We start from the raw sequence: 21770 nt of genomic DNA on the forward strand, positions 1-21770 counted from the left end.
ATTATATGCTCTTTATTTTTTTAAACTTATCAGTTAAAGTGTGACAAGTAGATAGTTACTACACTTACGCCTACCAGCTCAAATCGCTCGGGCCTTTCAGTGAAGAACTAGAAAGAAAATAGTTACAATTTTTTTTTCAAAAATTACGTGGTAGCTAAAGTGAAATTGTACTAAGTATCCTAATCCGTTTTAATTGCAATGATGACATTTGTTGTTTTTGAAATAAACAGATTCTAATAATAAACGAAGTTTGATAGTTTGTTTTATTTAGAAATGGTTGATTTGAATATTAAAAAAATTGAATTGTTTTTTTTTTTTTTTTGTTTTGAGTTTTCTAGAAAAACTATTAAGAACTTCGACAAATATTAAATTATATTTATTATATTATGTTCAATGTTACAACATATAATTCAATTTATTTTCCTCGCAAAAAAGTTCTGCATGGACCTTTTTTTAATACATTCAAAAAGGTTTACCAAAAAAAGTTATTTGATCATATAAATACACGTACAAATTGCATACAATTTATATTATTTGAATAACAAATATAAAGTAAAGTGAATGGTTACTTATAATTGTTGATGTCAACAGTCTCATATTATTTATTGCTTTTTAATGAATATGTATTTAGTAAACAGTTCAAGTAACAATATTGCTAGTAATAATCTATAAACTATATATTTTTCAAAACAGTTAATTTCTTCAATTTTTTTTATAAACAAATATAATATATTATTTATACATTTACTTTTTATATTTAAATAATTAATTTTAAAAACTAAGGAAGTTTTATAAGTACTGTAAATTATTTAATTTTTATCACACAAAAACACAAATTAATTTCAATTTTTTATCGAAAACTCCTCTTAATAATGAATTTTTAATAAAAATTACCTTCAAATATAAAACACACACACACACATACAGCATTATAAAATATATATTTATCATTCCGCTAATTATTTAAAATTGTATCATCCCCTATACTTGTGTAATAATTTAAACATTAAATTGTTATTTAAATGTGAATAAATATTATACAAATAAATAATAATTATAATATATTATGTAACATGTGCTTGTATATCATAAGTAGTTTAGATTAAAATTGAATGTTATCATGGTTCAGTTGTCGAATTCCATTGATTTTCAACAAAACCTCACCAAAGCTAAACACAACGGAAAGAGGTGAAAACTGAAAATTTTCATTCACATAATTCTCACCGGGGAATAATGATTTACCTGTCAACGTCATTGCCTGGAAAAAATCCACATTACATCGTAGATACGAATAAAATACGTCGAACTCTAATATTAAAATATGACGACTGACGAGACATGCATAAAAGTTTATTGAAATCTTACTTTTGGCATAAATTCATGACATGGGTACATATTCTGAGATTTGTCTATACATTTACAACTGAATACCATTAAGTATCTATATATTTTAGTCGAGTGTTTCGAAATTTTTTAATGTAAAATATTTTTTTAAGCTATACATTTAAGTGACTAATTAGGTACAATTGCATTCAGTTGATTTCATTAAATTTAAATCAATTCAAATAGAATATAACGTACTTATTGAAATACAAAAGTTATCTAACTACATCCAACAGAAGGATTATACAAAATGCTAAATTTATAGTCATAACTCATAATTTGAAGTTCCACATTAAGGTTACGTTTGAAATAAATGAATTAATAAAAATAACCGAAGTACGATAAACTTTATTATTTTTTTTTCATATTTCAATAAACTTAAGAAAACTACTACGAAATTTGAAAATAATTTCTTTAAAATATTATCCTGTATATATTGTCAGCAAACAGAAATACAAATATAATTTACGACAAATAAAAAATAAAAATAAAACACATCCTTACAAAACCATCTCTTGTTCCAATCTCATAATTTAAAAAATATATATTATTTATAGTGTTGGGCAATGATATAATATTGTGTATCAATATCGTTCCGATTTTCCCGATATTATATCGCAATATCGTAATTTGTTCAATATCGATATCGTATTGAATTATATTTTTATAAATTAATTAATACAATTTATTATTTAATATTTTTTATAAACAAATATGATTAGATACTTATTAGTTATTAGTTAATGGTTTATTACACAGTACACACAATAACATTTACTAAAGCTATTATAATCTAAAAAATGAAATGTATTTCTAAAAAAATTATTAAATTTGATAGGTATTGCGATATATCATACATTTAGAACGATGTTGGTGCCGAAAATGTGGCACGACATCGATATCGTATTGAATTATCGATATCGTTGCCCATCACTAATTATTTATAATATTAGACAATCGTAAATAAATATATCTATTAACAAACAGTTCAAATCATAAAACAAAACTTAAGTATAGTTTCAATCCAAAAATTTTAAGGCGAATATACTTCACATATGGTGAAGGTCATGGTGTATAATAAACAGTTTATGCAAATGTGTATAGGAGTGTCATAATTTTAAATTTTAAATAGATGAATAAAGACTTTCAAAAAATAACACTTGATAAGAACTAAAAAATAAACGGTATATATTCAAAAATATTCAAATCTTCATTTACACGAAAATTTTAAAAATTAACAAAACTATATAAATATATGATAATTGTATAGGTAACGATATAATTGTAGTTCATTTAAATACAATTATTAATTTAAGATATTAAAGATTAACGCCATTAAAATTTGAACAGTAATATTGTTGGTCACATTTTGTATTATTAGTAGAAATTTTAAGTTTGAAAATAGTATTTGTTAAATGAGTTCGGCTTTAAATCGTTTTTCAAATGTATTTAAGTATATGGTTCACTCCTACCTCCCTCATTTTTCAAAAGAACATTGTTCTCTTTAAAAACCACTTATTTTTAGATTTTAAAGAAAAAAAATGATTCTATTTTCAAAGTTGAAGAATTTCAATTGCATGCATAAATAAATTAAACTGCAATAAATTAAAATTAATTTATTTGAATACATACATGAAATATGCTATACGTATACATTGAACTATATACTTAAAAGAATGTATAATTTAAACCATGTTATACGTTATGGTATACACATACGTGATAACTTTTAAAACTAAACGTTTCTCATACTATATATATATCCGTATACTGATTACAGTCTCAGACACAATGGTGGCTTTAAAAGTATATAGTTTATATGTATATCAGCTTATGAAAACCATGTGTTTAACACTGTCATGACTCATTAAACTGTGGCTATGCCAGAGTAAATAACGCAGATTTGCGGTATATGAATTAAATAATATTTGTTTTAACTAAATATTCCAGATTATTTTCATTAATTATGTACAGTATTATTCGGGAAAGTAACAAAATAACTAATAAAAAAAAAAAAATTTAAAAAAAATACCTATTTATACATCATAATTTATATAGCAATAAGACATATAACTCTTTACTACAATAATTGTATATTTATATAATTACTCTTATGTCAAGTATATATTTTTTCAAAAAAAAAGAAGAGCAATAATAATATATTTTTTAGGGTTGACAATAAAATTGGTATATTTTTTTTTTTTTATGTACATAACGTTACCTAATAAAATAAAATTAGGAAATCTACTCTTGACTAACAGTTTGACTAATTAGTTATTATAATTATTAAATATTTAAAATTGCAGAATCGATTATTAAATATTTTATTTAATTTTGAAGCTTTAATAAATCTAATAATATTTGATTTTAAAATATAATTAATGCACAAAAATATTATTTTTATACATTTTATTGTTTTAACTTAATTTATTAATAAAAATATAACATATCAAATAGTAATTTATCAATATATTATGATATTAATATACCAAGTTTTATTGCATAAAAAATAATCTGTATTATATATTTATTATAAGTATGGAATTTAAAGAACAATTTAACAAATTTACATGTCACATTGAATAATACATTTTCCAACGAGTTAAAACGTTTTTAACCCGAGACATCAAAATGTTTGATTTTGAAAATTTAATTTACTCATGAATGTTGTTAATTAAAACTTCTTACCATTTAATATAATTTTTTTTTTTGTTTTGTTTTCATTACCCGTCTGATACACATTCTCTGCGTGCTTAAACTTTTAACATGCTTTTTAATAATCACTTGATTTCCAAAGAAAATCATGGAATTCGAAACCAATTTATACATTATTATTAAGCCAAAATAATTAAGAACGATAAATTATAATTGTGATTATCTATTATGTTTAACATTAATTAAAGTATGTTTTTGACTGTAGCTCTAAAACTTTTTAGCAGATATAAGGTAAATTTCGATTTCAAAAAATGATATTTAAGACACTTCTTGCAATTTAAAAAATTATTTCATTTTTCGTCTGAATGCTTTTTAAAAACATATTTTATTCACATATACATAAATTCAACATACTATTTATTTTATAGTATTTTTTATGCCACCTGAATTTAAAATATATATTTAAAAATGTAATTTAAATTTAATGTCATCAAATTTAAAATAATACTGAAGATATGCTTTACGACATTAATAAATGAAATATTTATAAATTAAGCAATATCTCTAAATATATATATATATATATATAACTGTTAACAGAGTCCATTTTATATTATTTTTTTAGAATTTAGAAAAACTTATATGGTTCTATAAATTGTATAAATCATTAAAATGTAATTTTTTTTGTAATTAGTTAAATCTATTTTTGGTAGTCTTGTAGGGTTGTAGGGATATAGGATTTTTTCGCATCACAGAACTTGTCTAATATATAACCATTGGCCGTCAGTATACATAAAAAAAATTTCATGATTTTTTTTTCGTAACTCCCCAGACGAATTTTAAAACGATTTACGGATTCAAGCCATAAAAATGCATTATAGGGTATAATTGAGTGGACAGACTTCGATCGAAAATCCAGTATATGCATTACTTAAAATATATTACTGTTATACATACTGATTTTTACTTTGAATTATTATCAAAAAGAACTATTTTTTTATTTTTTAAAATTTATTGAGGCTTAATAAAAAAAAAGTTAATTCATTGTTTAAAATAAAATTATCTATTATATTTTATAAATAATATTATTAAATCCATTACAGTCATCTTTAAATCTCCGTAACAATTGGGTGGAGTACTCTATAGAACACTATGCAATGGATCGGCCACGCTTCGTGCAAACCAGACGGAATACTATTTTACATGAATGAAAAGTCTTTCAAAGAGAATAATAAAGAAAAGATCTCGTTTATACTAAATATAATAAATATATATGTATATTTTATTTCCGAAAACAGTTTAAAATATCATACACTAACAAATAATTTTAAGAAGAGACTTAAATAATAAGTAAATATCAAAATCCTACTATTAATAATATTATATCTTCATTTTATTTAAAATTAACTTATTAGTTATTTATTTTATTATTTAACTGGCATGATGCCGAATAAATCATTTATTAGTTATTAGACTTTTGTACACTATTACACTAATATTAAAAACTCGTAATTCAACTAAGATATGACTAAATATTCAAATTGTATTAACGACGTATATTATTCTAAACCGTTTTTGCGTTTTGGTACAAAATTTAAATTTTATTCCAGTCGTATTTAAATTTTAAATCCAACAATAATAAATTACCATGATATTTTTGATTACTTAGTAATTATATACCTACCTACTCTATTCAAGGACTGCAATTCTATTTCAGTTAAGATCTACAGGACGTGTTTAATTACGAATATTTTATTGGTGACCAATAACTATTATTTCATCATGTTGTTACATTATTTTTTCCAAAGCATAATAATAAAAGTTAAAATAAATACTATTATAATATTAATGAACCATATTAATCAAAAGAAAAATTCCTGCTTAGATGTATATAAAATGAAAATGACGCATTTTAAAATAATTGGATAGGACTGTGTATGTTGATTTATTATTTCCCAGATCCATACACACAATGCTATGGTAGACAATACGTCTACCATAGCTAATTTGTAATTTTATAAAAGACAATTTTATTTACATCAATACGATATTACCGGATTGATACCAACATATATATGATTTGCCTTATATAAAACTATGAGTACATTTTTATCGTTACTATAAATGTATCACTTACTCTGCTTATCTTGGTATGAGATAATTTTGTTTATATTTAGATACAATCGTCATACAAATTTGCCAAAAGTTATTACAAGTCAAGAGCAATATTTTTTGACTCAGTTGACAACATGACATACTTGACATTTTTTTTTTCATATTAAATAGTTATTCGAAAAATTGAAATAACAATATTGATAAAGCCATTAAATATTAAGGAAATAATAGGATGTTAACCATTCTGTTTTAACAATACCCCAATAATCTGGTAGCATATTTTTCAATATAGATGTACATGGATGAAAAAATGAGAATAAACTGAAATTAATTCCGATCTGTTGCAAACGAACCATTATAATCCTGACACTCGAAACATCGCCGTGCCGCTACATATCAAATACTGCAGTGGTAGATTCGTATTACATTTGGGGTAAGAGGATGTGAATAAGTACGTAAAAATAAAGAGCTCTAACAAAATAACCTAATCAGTCTTCTTAAAAAAAAATAAATAAGGGGCATTGTTCACTTTAAATCTGCACTATTGAATTCATCATACCAAAGAGTTTTCGTGGGAATGGAAGATAAGCCGCAATTGTCAAAAAAAAAAAAAAAAAATACTTAGATTTATTTGAATAGCAAGAAATTAATGATTCAACATCAACAACCTGTAGATCTTCGCATGAATGTAAGATTGTTTTATAAAATACATCTTAAAAAATTCGAAATATTAAGTTTATATTCGCTTACCATTAAAAATACTTAAAAATTTCAATAATAATTTACTTAAAAAAGTATATACATTAAAATGAATTAATACTTAATAAATATTTATTAGGATTTGAATTGAAAATCAATATTATTACATTAAATTTAAGTGTTATCTTTAAAATATAAATTTTCAAATAATTGTTTAGTATTCGTATTAGACTTAAGTTTTATTTAAATATTGAATAATTGTCACTAACAATTATTATTTATAATACAACCCTAATTAATATATTACATTACATCATATTTATCAATATATATATATATATATATTTTAATAAATTGTTAACTAAAAATATTTTTATGTATTTTATTTAAAGGCACAAAAAAACATTCATATCAATACTTATTATAATATATATATATGTATGTAAACCGGCCAAAATGAGAGGAATTTTGATTTGTTACAAAATCACATGAATTATAAATCACATACAAATGAAATAAGATTATGCGATTAACTTTAGTTATACACTAGGTTTTGAAATGCACTATAATTTGTCTTATGCATGAGTAAAATTGAAGTACTGAGTAAATATCATTATCAAATTCGACTTTTGTTTAATAACGTTCGTTCAACAATAAGGATTAATAACCATGATTACTGGTGTATTTTTTTTTTCTTTTGGGGTGGTTATCAGAGTTGAGTCCGACCAATATTGTTAAGTTATTCGAGTTGAGTTATTTTCTTTAATTATAATAATAAGTATAAAGATTCAATTAGTTAAAAAATATTAAAAATAGCAATAAATAAAGGTACTTTTTACCTAAAGAATAATTTTTTATCGACAGTTATAGAAAAATACTAAAAAAAATTGAAAATTTGTCATATCTATAAATATTTCAAAAAAAGAGTTAAACTTTGTTGAACATTTTATCATAACATATAGGTATTAAAAATAATAATTTGGAAATTTCAAGTACATACTTATATTATTATTTTTGAAAATATAACAAAATTTTATAAATTATTTGAGGAGAAATAATTATTTTACGGGTAAATATCTAAACATTCACTCTATTTTTCACTCATAATATTTTAATAATTTAGTAAATATTAACTAATTGTGTCACCGGCTATATAGGTAGTCATGACATTTTATCTATACGGTCTCAATTCAAAGATATTAAAATAATAAACTAGACTCAATTCAAACACATAAAAGTTGCATGGACTCGATACAATATCACCAATTAATTTATAGATAAAAATACGTATTATATACAACATAAATAATAATTATTATAGATATTAGTAGGTAAAAATCTTTGAGACTAATAATTGTAAATCAAAGTCTAAAAAAATAGTATTTGTTCTATGAATCATTAAAAAAATTATTGACAAATATGAAGCTCTCAAGTATTTATTTATACACAATACGCATAACCCAATTTTAAAATCTGAAGCTAATGAAAAATCCGTAATGCTTTTTTAATTATTTTTGTTTAATTATTATTTAAGAATGTGATTTCTATATAAAATATTGAAGGAGGCAATAACGAGTCATAAAAAATGTCATGTAAAACGTACAATAATTGAATAGAATCTAAATTATGTTTATTTTCTTATAAGTACTTTCAACTTTCAAAAGAAAAATTTTTTAATTTTTTCTGTAATTTCTTTTATATAATAAAATCAAAAAAATTTCAAAATTAAAGAATATTTTTAGCACATAGTATGACGCAGTGTTTAACCACAGATTATTTAGTAAAAACACCGTCAGCTCTCGGATAGATGACCACCCGAGTGGTTCTTAGCGATAAAACAGCTATATCCCATATATAGAAATATACGTTCCAAAAACCTACAATAACAAACATAAAAATCTCATAACTAATAGTTTGAATGCCAGAATTGTTAAAGATTTATTTTAAAAAAAGAAAAATACTTAAAATATTTTGCTCAGTTGTGTTAATAAGTATAAGATTTTTATAATTTTTGTTCTCATTCAGTTTCAACTTTAAATATTTGCAATTTATTACCTATTCAGTACTCATAAAACCTAAAAACCATCGTTAACTTACTAAAATCATTTTAATTATAGTAAAAAAATATTCAAGTTATCATAACAATCCTATATTTATAGTTATGCAATCATTTAATTAATTTAGAGATTAAACATCTAATTAAATACTTATTAGATAAACCCGAACTTGATTATTCTACTTTTTCCCTTTCAATATATATTTTTAAATTTCTAACTCATTTTAACTTAATCTTTACATACATCTCAATGTATACATTAATATTTATTTTAAAATCATTCACTTGTCTGTTTTAATAATATTTTAGCTTTTCTTATGACCACTCTATTTTTTAAATTAGTATTTTATAACATAAAAAGATTTATTGCACAAATCGTTTTTTAAAATCAAAATAAATTCTTATTTTTTATATCGATAAACATTGAGCCAAACAATGTCAATATCAAAAATAATAGGATATATTGATAAATATCATAGTAAATTATCATAACGGAATAAAATAAATACATTTTATACACATATAATGTTATCTTAAAAAACAATAGGTGATTTTATAAATTATACCTATAACTTGATGCTTTGTTTATAGTATAAGCAATTTGTTTAGATGATACAAATATTAAATAGCATTCTAACATTTTATTAAATCGGTAATATTATTTTTTGTTTTTACTAACTAGTCAACAAAATATTAGATTAAATATAAAAAATATTCATTATAAATCATATTATTATTTTTTCAATATAAACACAATATACGTTTCATATCAGGAGTAGTTAAAGGTAGTATTTTTACAACGTTACCCAGACAATAGTTATAAATGTATGCTTGTTTGGGTGAGTGGATGAAATATATTATGCATTGTTAGGAAGGATAAATAAAAATATTCAGCTGCATACCGGTTTTGATTTAGGCTACACTAGGTCCATTTGTCAATCCTTATAAGGACAAGAAATTGTTCAATAAACGGTTTTTGACGGTTTTACGTATTTAAACCATATTTATTAACATAAATTACTTTCATAAAAAAAAATTATTTAATTTAAATATAATATAAAAAGTTTACAACCCTAATGTTTGTATTGTTATAGTTATGATATTTGTCATAACAAATTTTAACTAAAATAAGTAAAGAATTTATTCATTGTTGCCTTTATCGATAAGTAATTCCATAATCTTTATAAATTTAAAAACAACAGTAAAGTCTTATTATAATTATTGTTATTTTTTTTTTTTATTATTATTGTCTTGTAATAGAGTGGTTCCGTCTATATATAAAAATAAATAAACAATTATTTAATCGTATCACTTTAATAAACTTAGTTTAGTTTTAGTATGTATTTTTTATGCTTTAGTATTTTATTGTTTTTTACATTTTAAAGCAATCGATAAATGATTATATTCATAGTGCAAATTATGTGCTGAGCTTATTTTACCTTAGACTATAATTTTATAATGTTTTGAGCAACCAAAATGTAACTTTGGATTTTTATACATATTTCACTAGTGGTTAACTGCAGTAGAAAATAAAACAGACATCCGAGAAGAGTCAAAAACATTATTAAAGCATATAATTGAACAATTAAGTCAGAATTTTAGCGAAATGTAATACCTTTCAGTAGAGTAGAGACGTATTATGCCTTAATATAATGATGGGTTTGGGTTTTTTATCCCCCCCCCCCCCCCCAACAACAAACCATTATAGTATGACTTAAAATACCATATCTGCGAGCGTGAATTAACGAACGTACATAATAATAATTTAATTTATCGACTAGTGTATATGTAGTGTATACCTAACCTATGGTTCAATGTAATCCCATCTTATGATTACTAAAATGCTTTAGATATTATCATTAAACGATAACATGTAAGAATAATGTATAATCTTGAATACATTACGAATTGTCTATGTACAAAGAAAACTATATGTTACCGTATTGAAAAATGAAAGTAAGTTGTAGGCATAAATAGAAGTTGTAATCATGAAATGTATGCGTTCGATGTGAACTCGATTGAGTCATCCGTGATTTATGACTTGGCAAGTGATTCCAACTAATAATACGTTTTTAGAATATATTTTGTTTGCAAGTTTTTAAATATTTAAACAAACCCTTTTCAGTTGACATTTTTTTTTTTTTTTTTTAAGAACTACGACATTTGCTATATAAAAACCCTAATTCATATACATAGGTATATATTATTATTATGAATAAAATACTACACTCCACATTTTATTGATTTAGTGATAAATTTAGACCGTTTTCTCTTAAGAATTGTGGTAACTTGATTAGATAGATTTCATTTAGTTTCAATATCTATAATTTATTATAGTTAAATATTTTTAAACAAGAGAAACTGTTTTATTTTTTAAATTTATTTTCTTGAGAATATTAGCGTAATTAGAGAAAATTAATTATAACATATATGTCCGAAACTCCAAAGATAGCTTAATAATAATTATTAACCATAATATGTGAATCATAATTTTATGGACTATGTTTAAATTTATTTTAGAATTATCAAAAACATTTTTTTTTTTTTTTTTATTCAAATTTAAATTAAAAATTTTAATTTTAGTTTACTCTTAAAATGTTAAACATTGTCTTAAAGTTACTGAATATATTGATAAATACTGCATTGTGGATTATAAAAAAGTTTAGCATTATTATTATTATTAATTAATTAATAAAATTAACATATTATTAAGATTAAAATTTAAGTATAAAACCATACATTGTAAAAAATAAGAGTATATTAAAGGTTGAAAATTAGATTATGACTAATGGTACTGATATAAATTATTTCAATAACTAATAAAACTAAATTCTCAAATATATAAATTTTGAGCTATGTAAGAAAATAATAAATTATTTGAAGACTTCAAAAAAACAATTACTTTATTCGTCGTAAATTATTAATAAAGCAATCACAAAATATAATTCATACTAAAAAATTTTAAATGATATTGTTTATTTCACATTTATTATTATCAATTACAAAATGTTTTTTGTCATACTATAATTTTTACGTGAAGCCTCGTGACTCACTTCTAATTACATGACCTATATTACCGTCATTGGGATTCAAATAATTTAAGACACTTTTAAAAATAATACAGAGCAATTATTCATATAAATTATTGCTACAGTATAATAATAATAATAATATAAATAATTCTTAATTTATACTGTTATATACTTAAAATTTGTTTATTTAAAATACAAATTACTTTATACTTAACAATAACGCTGCGCAAAATTATCACTTTTTTTAGTCACATAATTTAGCAATTTAATCAATAATCGCTTATATCTTCTACGTAAAAATTCAAAAAGTACTTACAGATGTACAAATGTACGGTAATATTTGACAACTATTTATACTTCACAACAATCAAAAATAAAATCCATTTTTTTAAAAACATAAGACTTTTGAAATAGAATAAATTTAACTCTAAATTATTTATTACACAACATGATGCAATTTGAAAAACTCATTTTTTTACATATTGTAAAAATTTTAGAAAATAACAAATAATTCTAAAATAAATTAAGTATATTTTTAAACTATAAATAAAGAATAAAAAAGATATCTTTATATTTTTATTTTAACAATGGAAATATTTATATAAAATATGTATATTTGAAACAAATACGTTTACTATAATCAAATTATTTTAATTTTATTTTATAACCATTTACCATAAAATATTTTTTGAATTTAAATTGCGTAGCCATAAATGAATTTTATTATAACAATGCAATAACTCGTGCTTAGTAATATTTTATTGCTTCAGAATACAAGGGCATGAACCTCAAGTACTCTGAATAATGTATACCTATACATTATCCCACTTTAGCAATTTATTGCTCTAAAACTAATATAATTGTATCAATCACTTAATAAATGTCAAAAATAAAACCTTAATCATCGATTGAAATAATATTATATGATTTTAGTGAACTATCGATCTAAGCCCTACACGACAATTCTAAGAACCAATAGTTTAAAGGTGTACAAAACATTTTGATAAAATATTTATTCCTATATGCACCTATTTCTACACTTGTCTTTAAAAAAAAAATTTAAATTTTGCATTCTTTTTTCAACGAGTATTAAAAAAAATATTCAATGTACTTTATAACATTACTATATGAACGTTTTATATCCAACCTATAAGCATGCTATTGAGATGCACTATACTTTTTATTAGTATGCAGAAAATGTTAAAACATACATAGATACAAAAGAATATATCATTTTATGTAAATATCAACATAAAAACTAGCATTAAGTTCAAATATTGAAAATAAACTAAACTAATGTTTATTTAAGTTAAAATGTTTTAATTTAATTCAAAATATGAATTATATTTTAAACTATTTAAAAATGGGACATATTCTTTATTTTTTTTCAACATAAAATATATTTTTAATTAATGTAATAATTCCAATTCTAAAACTAACGTTAATAAATTCTTATTTTTTTGTTATTATTGAAATCAATATAATTTATCTATAGATATAATAAAATATTCAAAATATAATACTTTCAAAACATTTAAAATATCTTAAAACATTACTATACGCAAAAATATCAATGTTGTTCACAACCATAAACACTAAACTAGATTATAGATATTATAGTTATCAAATATTATATTATATTAGTAACATCTTATGATATCATATTGAAAAAATCACTATAGTTAATTAAAAAATAAAAATTAATAAAGAATTTATAAACCAGAGCTTCCAATATTTAGATAATGTGTTATAACTTATAACAATGATGTTTCAAAAACCAGTAGGTGGTCTTTTAAGATTTTAATTCATCTTGTAATACCGGTATGATTCAAGTTTTTGGGCTAGAGGCGTTGACGAGATATCACGGTAAATAAATGCCTTCTGTGCCCAAACAAGGGGGTAATGAATAATATAACCTTCAATAACAAATAATATTTGGTACCTATTAATTTTAAATTTCGTCTCTTACATTTTTTATATTACATACAATTTATAAATACTTAACATAACTTAATATGATATTTTACTTTATTATGCCAATGTATTACAAAAGACAATTTATTAAAAACAACAGGAGACTGCTAAGTCTTTAATCAGATAAGAACTCAGAAAGATGGGTACAAACAAATAAAAAAAACTTAGTTCTTACCAATTATTTTAAACAAAATTATTCTACTTTAAAATACATTATTATAACTGTGGAATAATAATTGTAGATATTTAGTTATGATGAAAAGAGCTCGTAGTTAATATATTATACCAAAATTAAAAAACGAACATTTTTAAAATGCTACTTTATTCCAATAATGACTGAACAACGAATTTGATAAAAATTATTTTTATTTAAAATACAAGAATTCCGATAATTTGAAGTATATTTAATAATAAAATCAATTATCTAACAAAAATAAAAACTAGATAATATTTTCAATTAAATAAAAGATCATACAAAGCACTTTTTTTATAAAAAACATGATTTAAGACGAAACTCAAAACTAATTATTTTATATGCATTTATAATAATTATAATATTTAATTTTCATTTATTTTTTGTATATAATCAACATTAAAATAATGTTTTATTAAGATATTAAGATATTTAAATCAATCAAACAAAACGTTGATTCAAAATATAATCCTAGTAATAGTAAGAACCCTAAAATATCTTATCTATATTTTAATATAACAACATATCACTGATAACTTATCATTAGTATTTGAATACTTAAGTTTTATATCATAAATTAATTATTATGACTTATGAGTTATGTCAGTTTTATTTATTGATAATTATAACTACAAAATTATAGTTTTATAAAATCAAAAGTATTCCTAAAAATGAATTTTGTTTAATAATAAATTAGTTATACTTAATAAAGAATAACTTTACTTATGTATAGACAATGATCATTGATCACTATAAACATCGAACAAATATATTAGCTTTTATGTATATTAAAACGATAAATTAGGTATATATTAGGAAAATACTTATTTATTTTGTTTAAATTCATACTATTATCTATATAATTTGTACGACTTTTTAAAAAGTATTTAAGTATTATTTATAAATGAAAGGTTAAAATTAAATATTAGCCGATGAACATTTTAAGTGGTTTAATCTATTTGTATAAGATAATATAATTTTAAAACCTTTTATAGTTAAAAATATAATATTTTTAAATTAGATACACTCAATACATATAATTCATGTAATATATTTGAGGTAATACTAGTTACGCAACACCATTTGCATACCAATATTGAATAGAGAAATCCACTATCATCTCCCCGGAGGGCCTGATATCGATCGATTTCTAATATGGTCCTAACCCTATTATAAAGTAACGATTCTTCACTAATATACTTAAAAAGATCTGATTATTCAAATTTAAAATTTCAAGTAAATATTTTCATTTTATATGAATTATTTACATTAGCCCAAAGCCAAATACTAAATATGCACTTTAAAAATTAAAAATGTATGTTAATTTACCACTAAAATTTTCAATCAATTATTGCTTTTAAATCAAATGTTTTTATAGTTTATAAAAAAATATAGATAACTTTTTATATTATTTGATTAAAGGAATATTATTATATTATTATAATACTACCTATTAGATTCTGTACCTATATATCGTTATTCTTAATAACCTGTTTACGTGTACCTAACATACAATAACGTTAACAAATTATCTAGTCTAACTAACCTAAGGCCATTTAAAATAGTGATTTGTTACAACTATTAGTTAATATTAAACTAGAACAGGTTCTATTTTTTAGAAAATTGGAAATTAAGTTGAACATACGACATTAACTAAGAAAATCCATCCAAAAGTATGAGATGATGGTCAAATAATTCGAAATACTTTATTTCTAATCAGTAGGTGATCAAATATATCAATAAATAATATATAAATGTAATAATATGAGACTATTAAAAACTATATAAATAATAATTCATAATAATTAGTAAAAAGATTTCTAAAAAAATTGCTTAAAAATTGTTATTTATTTCATCTATTTCTATGGAAAAATTTTGATGTGATGTAGGTATTAGTATATATCAAGAGCATCTCATCATAATGGATACGTAAAAATTGGGATTCAATGATAAATCATTGCATAAGAAAAACGGTTCTAAACAAAGACAGTGTGTAACTGTGTCAACATCTATTTTTAAAGATATTTTACAATTAATTCATATTGCTATTGGTATCTAATTTATTTTTCATAATACAATAAATTTAACTCATTTTGGCTAAAAAAAATTACATATATTAAATTATTAATTATTAATTTTTATAAAATTATATTATAAATTATTATAATTAATTATAAAAATTATATTACTTATAACTTAATTATGAGTTATAAGTCAAAAACAATGTACCGGTGTGAATAAATGCAAAGGATGTTAATTCGTATTCAAATAAATAATACTCTAATATTTATTATTATTATTATTATAAATATTATTATTAGCTTACTCTAATACTTAAATGAAAAGTATACAAAGTTAGGTTTATAATATTATATTTAAATATATACAACATATAAGTATATATTAATTTGCTTTAAAGTATATAAGTATTCAGAATAATTATCTATTTATAATTAAATATATTTATACAAGCGTAAATAATTCTTCTTACCTGGAATACGGATGTCGATGAGCACACTGCAATAATGAACACCAACAACCCGACGGATAACCATATCCGGTTTCTGTGTAGTAAATACACCATAGTACACTTGTTATTGACTTAAAATGCTAAAACTTCTGTTTATGTCACACGGACACTCAAAATCTGCATAAGTGACGAACACAGAGGGTTATAAACGTAAAGCCTTCAGATTCAAATTTCCATTGTTAAACACGATCCTGGGCGGCGATTAACTACAAACAAAAGAGATAATTGCTTAATTAGTTTATGTTTATAGATAAAATACATATTTATTATCAAAACATCGTTTAAAAACTACAAACTAATTTATAAGTTTTTAGTAATAATAATTACTAAAAAATTACAAAAATAAAATTAGTTTCACAAACTTAAGTTTGTGTCAAAATATTAAACAGTAAATTAAATATCTACACAAATCATCAACTAAAAAAATTCATTATAAAATAATAAAAATCATTATAAATAAAACATATTTTTCACATACGTTTATGGATACTTTAAATTGATAATTATTTATAATTTTAATTAATAAAATAAATCGATTGATTTAAAAATAATGGAATAAAAATTATTTTTATAATGTTTACATTTATTATTTTAAAATCTCATAAATATTAAAAAAGACAATCAAATAAATGCAAACAACATTATTTTTTATTTTAGTCTATTATTCAGATAATAATATCAGACATATTATATCCAACAATAAATAGCTTGACTCTTTTACGTAAAAATTGCACACTAAATATATTAAATTTATTACGTATCGTTTATTTATTTACAAATTCCAATAATACGTAGTTTTCAACTCATTCATACTTTTCCTCACCTATACTTTCTATTTATTTATAGTATTAAGTGCTTTTAACGATAATAGCATTTTTCAAAATGCTGTTATTAAAAAATATAAAATTGCTATCGTAAGTGATAGTAATAATATATAATATATTTCTAGACAATCCTAACGTGTTTATATTTTATAACTGTAATTAATCTTATTAGTCTATTTAAATTCTTTAAATATTTCATTAAAATAAATTTTTTCAGCAATTTAATTAATTCAAATATAAATATTAGGTTTATACATTATACAATGCACATAAGCATTTTTTTTTTATATATATAAACATTGATACGTTATCAATAACAAGAATTACACATTTGAAGTAAATAGGTCGGAACTAAGGTTATCAATTATTATCATTACAGTAGTAAATAATCAATTTAGGTATCTAACAGTAATTGAAAATAATAATTATATATATAATAGCCTATGTATATAAAAATTAAAACTGTAATTCAATAAATTATAAAAGATTTTCAAAAATATCAAAGCTAACTGTTTATGATTGTATTCTCTAGAACAATCTTATATGTCATAATAAGATTCACTATCTATTAATCAATCAAATTGTTTAAATAATCAGCATTATGTACTATAATAATTATATTAAATTTAATTAAAAAATACAAAATAAAAAATAAAAATAAATTTATTTTTTAAGAAATAATTTATGAATAATTTTAATGAAGCTATTAACATAATTTTTGGTACATGATTTCCAATATGAATCTTCTTTCAAATACGATGGTTATACATAGATTTAAAACAATATATCATGATTCACAACAATATAACTACCCACTATTAAACCATTCTGCACCGAGGTAAGAGAACTTTGACAAGTGTCTTTACAAAAGAAAATAAGAATTTCTATCTAACCACCAACAACACAAAAATACTCAGCAACATTTTTATGAAATCGGTAAAATAAATTAACATTTTTATGCTGAACTGGAATGTTTTATTTGATTCTACTATTGACTAAAAAAATTATCTTACATAATAATTCATTAATTTCTTGCCAAGACTGTAAACAGCGCATTCTATTCACTCAATATGTGAATAAAATGTATATTTTGCATATTCTATCCAATGTATTTATGTATGTGTAGTCAAATTTTACCTTTATGACAGAAACATTTGTTCCGGGAAATGTCGAAACGCTGTAGTTACCCATATAGGTATCCAAAGACCCTAAACCATAGTTATTCATCGTTTCGATGAACAAGCAATATTAATGTTTTAGAAAAGAGACAGCACATGTAACTTACTTGCCTGACAAGCTGGTTACTAAAAACTATGAATGTATAATACTAATTTGTCCTAATTTAATTTTTACACTGTACGACTCCGAAAATATTTATATTTCTCTTTCTACGTATTTAATCAACGCAGTTAAACAAATACCATTTATATTTTCATAATAATAAAATAAAACTTAAGTATTTTAGATGTCTGTATTGTAAAACAACCATATTTAATATCATAGACTTTTAGCGATCATATCAATTAAATGCATAAATATTTTAGTAAATAAAATACATTTATGATCTTGATATATTAGATTAATCTATTTCCAACTTAAGAATAATTATAAAGTATATAACATACTATATATAAAGTATAAAATATTGCAGTAAATTGGCTTATTGAACGCGAGACTAATCAATATAATTATATGAGAGCTACGTTAAAAATGCACTCCTAAATCCTAATAATTCTAGTAATTAGTAAAAAAAAAATATATTAAATTACACACAATTTTACATAACATCTAATAAAATAAAAATCGTGCAATCTTGTCAAAAATAACATCAATTAAAAAAAAAAAAATTAATAGCAATGTTCTTAAAACAATTTAATAAATACGTTTGTGAACAAATCTGTTTTTACCCCTTCCCCTTTCATTTATATTCTAAAATAGAATATATTTAAATGAATATATTAGCTTATAAATAATAGAATATTCAACAAATATTTTTTTTTTTTGTTTATAATAACTAATAATTTAGTGTTTAAATAAGTGTTATAACAAAATAAAAGTCTTCCGGAGTGTAACTTTATCGATCCACACCTCGTTTCTTAACTTTAAAAGTTTGTAAGTTATAAATAAAAAAAAAACTAGCAATAAATCTATAACTATTCTTTGACATCTTTATAAATATATTTCACTTCAGATAATTATATAAAAAAGTTACAAAACAAAAAAATTCACAATTTTAGATAGTAGGTAAGTACGTTAGCTTTTTGGAGAAAATTAAGTACATTCGAAATTTAAAATTACTTATATAAATAAATTTTTTCTAACACATAAATATTTACCAAGATAATGTGTACTTTGTGTTAAAAATAATGTTGATGTATAAAATTTAGTGTGAATAATGAATAATGTATTATTGTATAAATACCTATACCCAGGAATCTAGGAAACTTATAGAAATAAATATTAAGACTTTAATAAAATTAGTTAGGTGCATATAGATTCCATACGGTATACACTATTCAAATTTCGTTATTTTAGTTATATTTAGGCTTATTAGATTAATACTAAAAAAATACATTTATCAATCATCATTCGTCATAACACATAAGCATTCGAGTTATCACTACCGAGCTACTTATATTAATCAAATATTGACGCATGCTCTATACTTCGTCATTGTTATAACTTATAATATAATTATTTGTTTTATTATTTAATTATTTATTTTCATATATAGCATAATTTATAAAAAGTCAAACTTAATTTTTTAATATTTATATATACCTACTAAACAGGGTTAAGTAATTATCCATACAAACATATTTACACGTTTTGCACAAATTTTGGGGAGCAAGAGCAAAACCCTACTTGTATATATATATCTATCCTACTTAATACATATAATATTTAAAAAAATATTAAGTTTATTTCTGTGTTAAACTAATACACAATTAAAATATAAAAAAATGATTTACAATAAATTTTAACAAAATGAAGAAATCTGATGATAATATTGAAAAAAATGTAATATTTAACACAAATAATTTAACATTAATGAGAAAAATCTCAACAATAAATAGGTATAATCCAAGTATTCAACGACTTAGGTATAAATATTTAAACTTTTAACATATAAGTATAATATGAGTAAATATATTTTAATATAATGTCCGACTGTTTGACACTACATAAAATTAAATTAGAATGACTTTTATAGCAACCATAATGTATAAATGATAAGAATACAATTTATTTCCATATAAAAAAAAATAGATATATATCTATAAATAATTTGGCTATATTTTTAGATAGATTATTTTAAATGTATATGATTTATTAACTCTACCATTATCATTATTTAATAACAAAAATTATTCATACTGTATTTTATAATATTCTTGTATACATTAATTTTTTTACATAGAAATCTATATAAATATATTTGTTAATTATTTATATAAATTATAAAAAGCAATTCTCTGAGATCAGGCAATCAAAGAACACCACTGAACTAAGGTATTCATTACATAAAAAAATATGCTAATCTTGATAATTTATTTATTAATGTAAATTATGTAAAATATTTAAAATTTCAAACATAATATGAGGCGACCAAGGACTAATGGTAGATGGTTTAATGAAAGAGATAACAACGTAATTTAATACACCTATGGATCAATTATTTACATTTAAAATTATAACACACGTATTAAATCATGTTTTAGGTACTTAAGTGCATTGAATACTTCACGTTATTCTTGCATATCTAATAAATGTTTTATTACAAATACCTTATTTGAAAATAAAAATATATTTTTTTTTTAGATTTTAATGTTGTAATTTAAATTTATTGATATTAACATAGTTTTAAATGATTCCAAAATATTTGTGTAACTTCTATTTTTGTTAAAATATAAGTATAGATAACTTCGACTTTAAATGAAAAAAAAATAAGTACTTTAATATTGTCAATATCCCCGTAAAAGGTGTGGTTGCCAGTTGAACAACGAACAGTTGATGGATAAATCGACATTCAAGTTTTAACATTTTACGAAAATTTTTTGTCCCATTTTCTATTTTATTTTATTTTTTAATGCTTTTTACAACGTTTTGGTAATCATACAACTCTAAACTAAAATATCTTAAACTATGAGTATTTTTTCTATTAACAGCATATTCTAAAATTATAATAGGTACATTAATTAAGTTAAGTTATTCAAAGTATTAAAAAAAAAAAAAAACAATCACAATCGAAAAACTATTCTAAAATTTTAATGAAGTTAATTGATATGCTATTTATAAAAACCAAAAA

The 21770-nt window shown here is 21.7% G+C and overlaps 1 protein-coding gene across 6 annotated transcripts in view; it reads right to left on the reverse strand.

The window, feature by feature from the left end:
• LOC112596242 (basement membrane-specific heparan sulfate proteoglycan core protein) overlaps positions 1-21770 on the reverse strand; it is a 155109-nt gene that overhangs the window by 130798 nt on the left and 2541 nt on the right. For all 6 annotated transcript variants that reach the window (XM_025341752.1, XM_025341756.1, XM_025341754.1 and 3 more), the window contains exon 2: positions 16599-16843. In XM_025341752.1, coding sequence (XP_025197537.1) covers positions 16599-16691 — 93 coding nt within the window. In that variant the 5' untranslated portion in view covers positions 16692-16843. The remainder of the gene's footprint in view (positions 1-16598; positions 16844-21770) is intronic.

Source organism: Melanaphis sacchari, unplaced genomic scaffold (assembly GCF_002803265.2).
Source record: "Melanaphis sacchari strain LSU unplaced genomic scaffold, SCAv2.0 Contig310_pilon_pilon, whole genome shotgun sequence".
Taxonomy (NCBI): domain Eukaryota; kingdom Metazoa; phylum Arthropoda; class Insecta; order Hemiptera; family Aphididae; genus Melanaphis; species Melanaphis sacchari.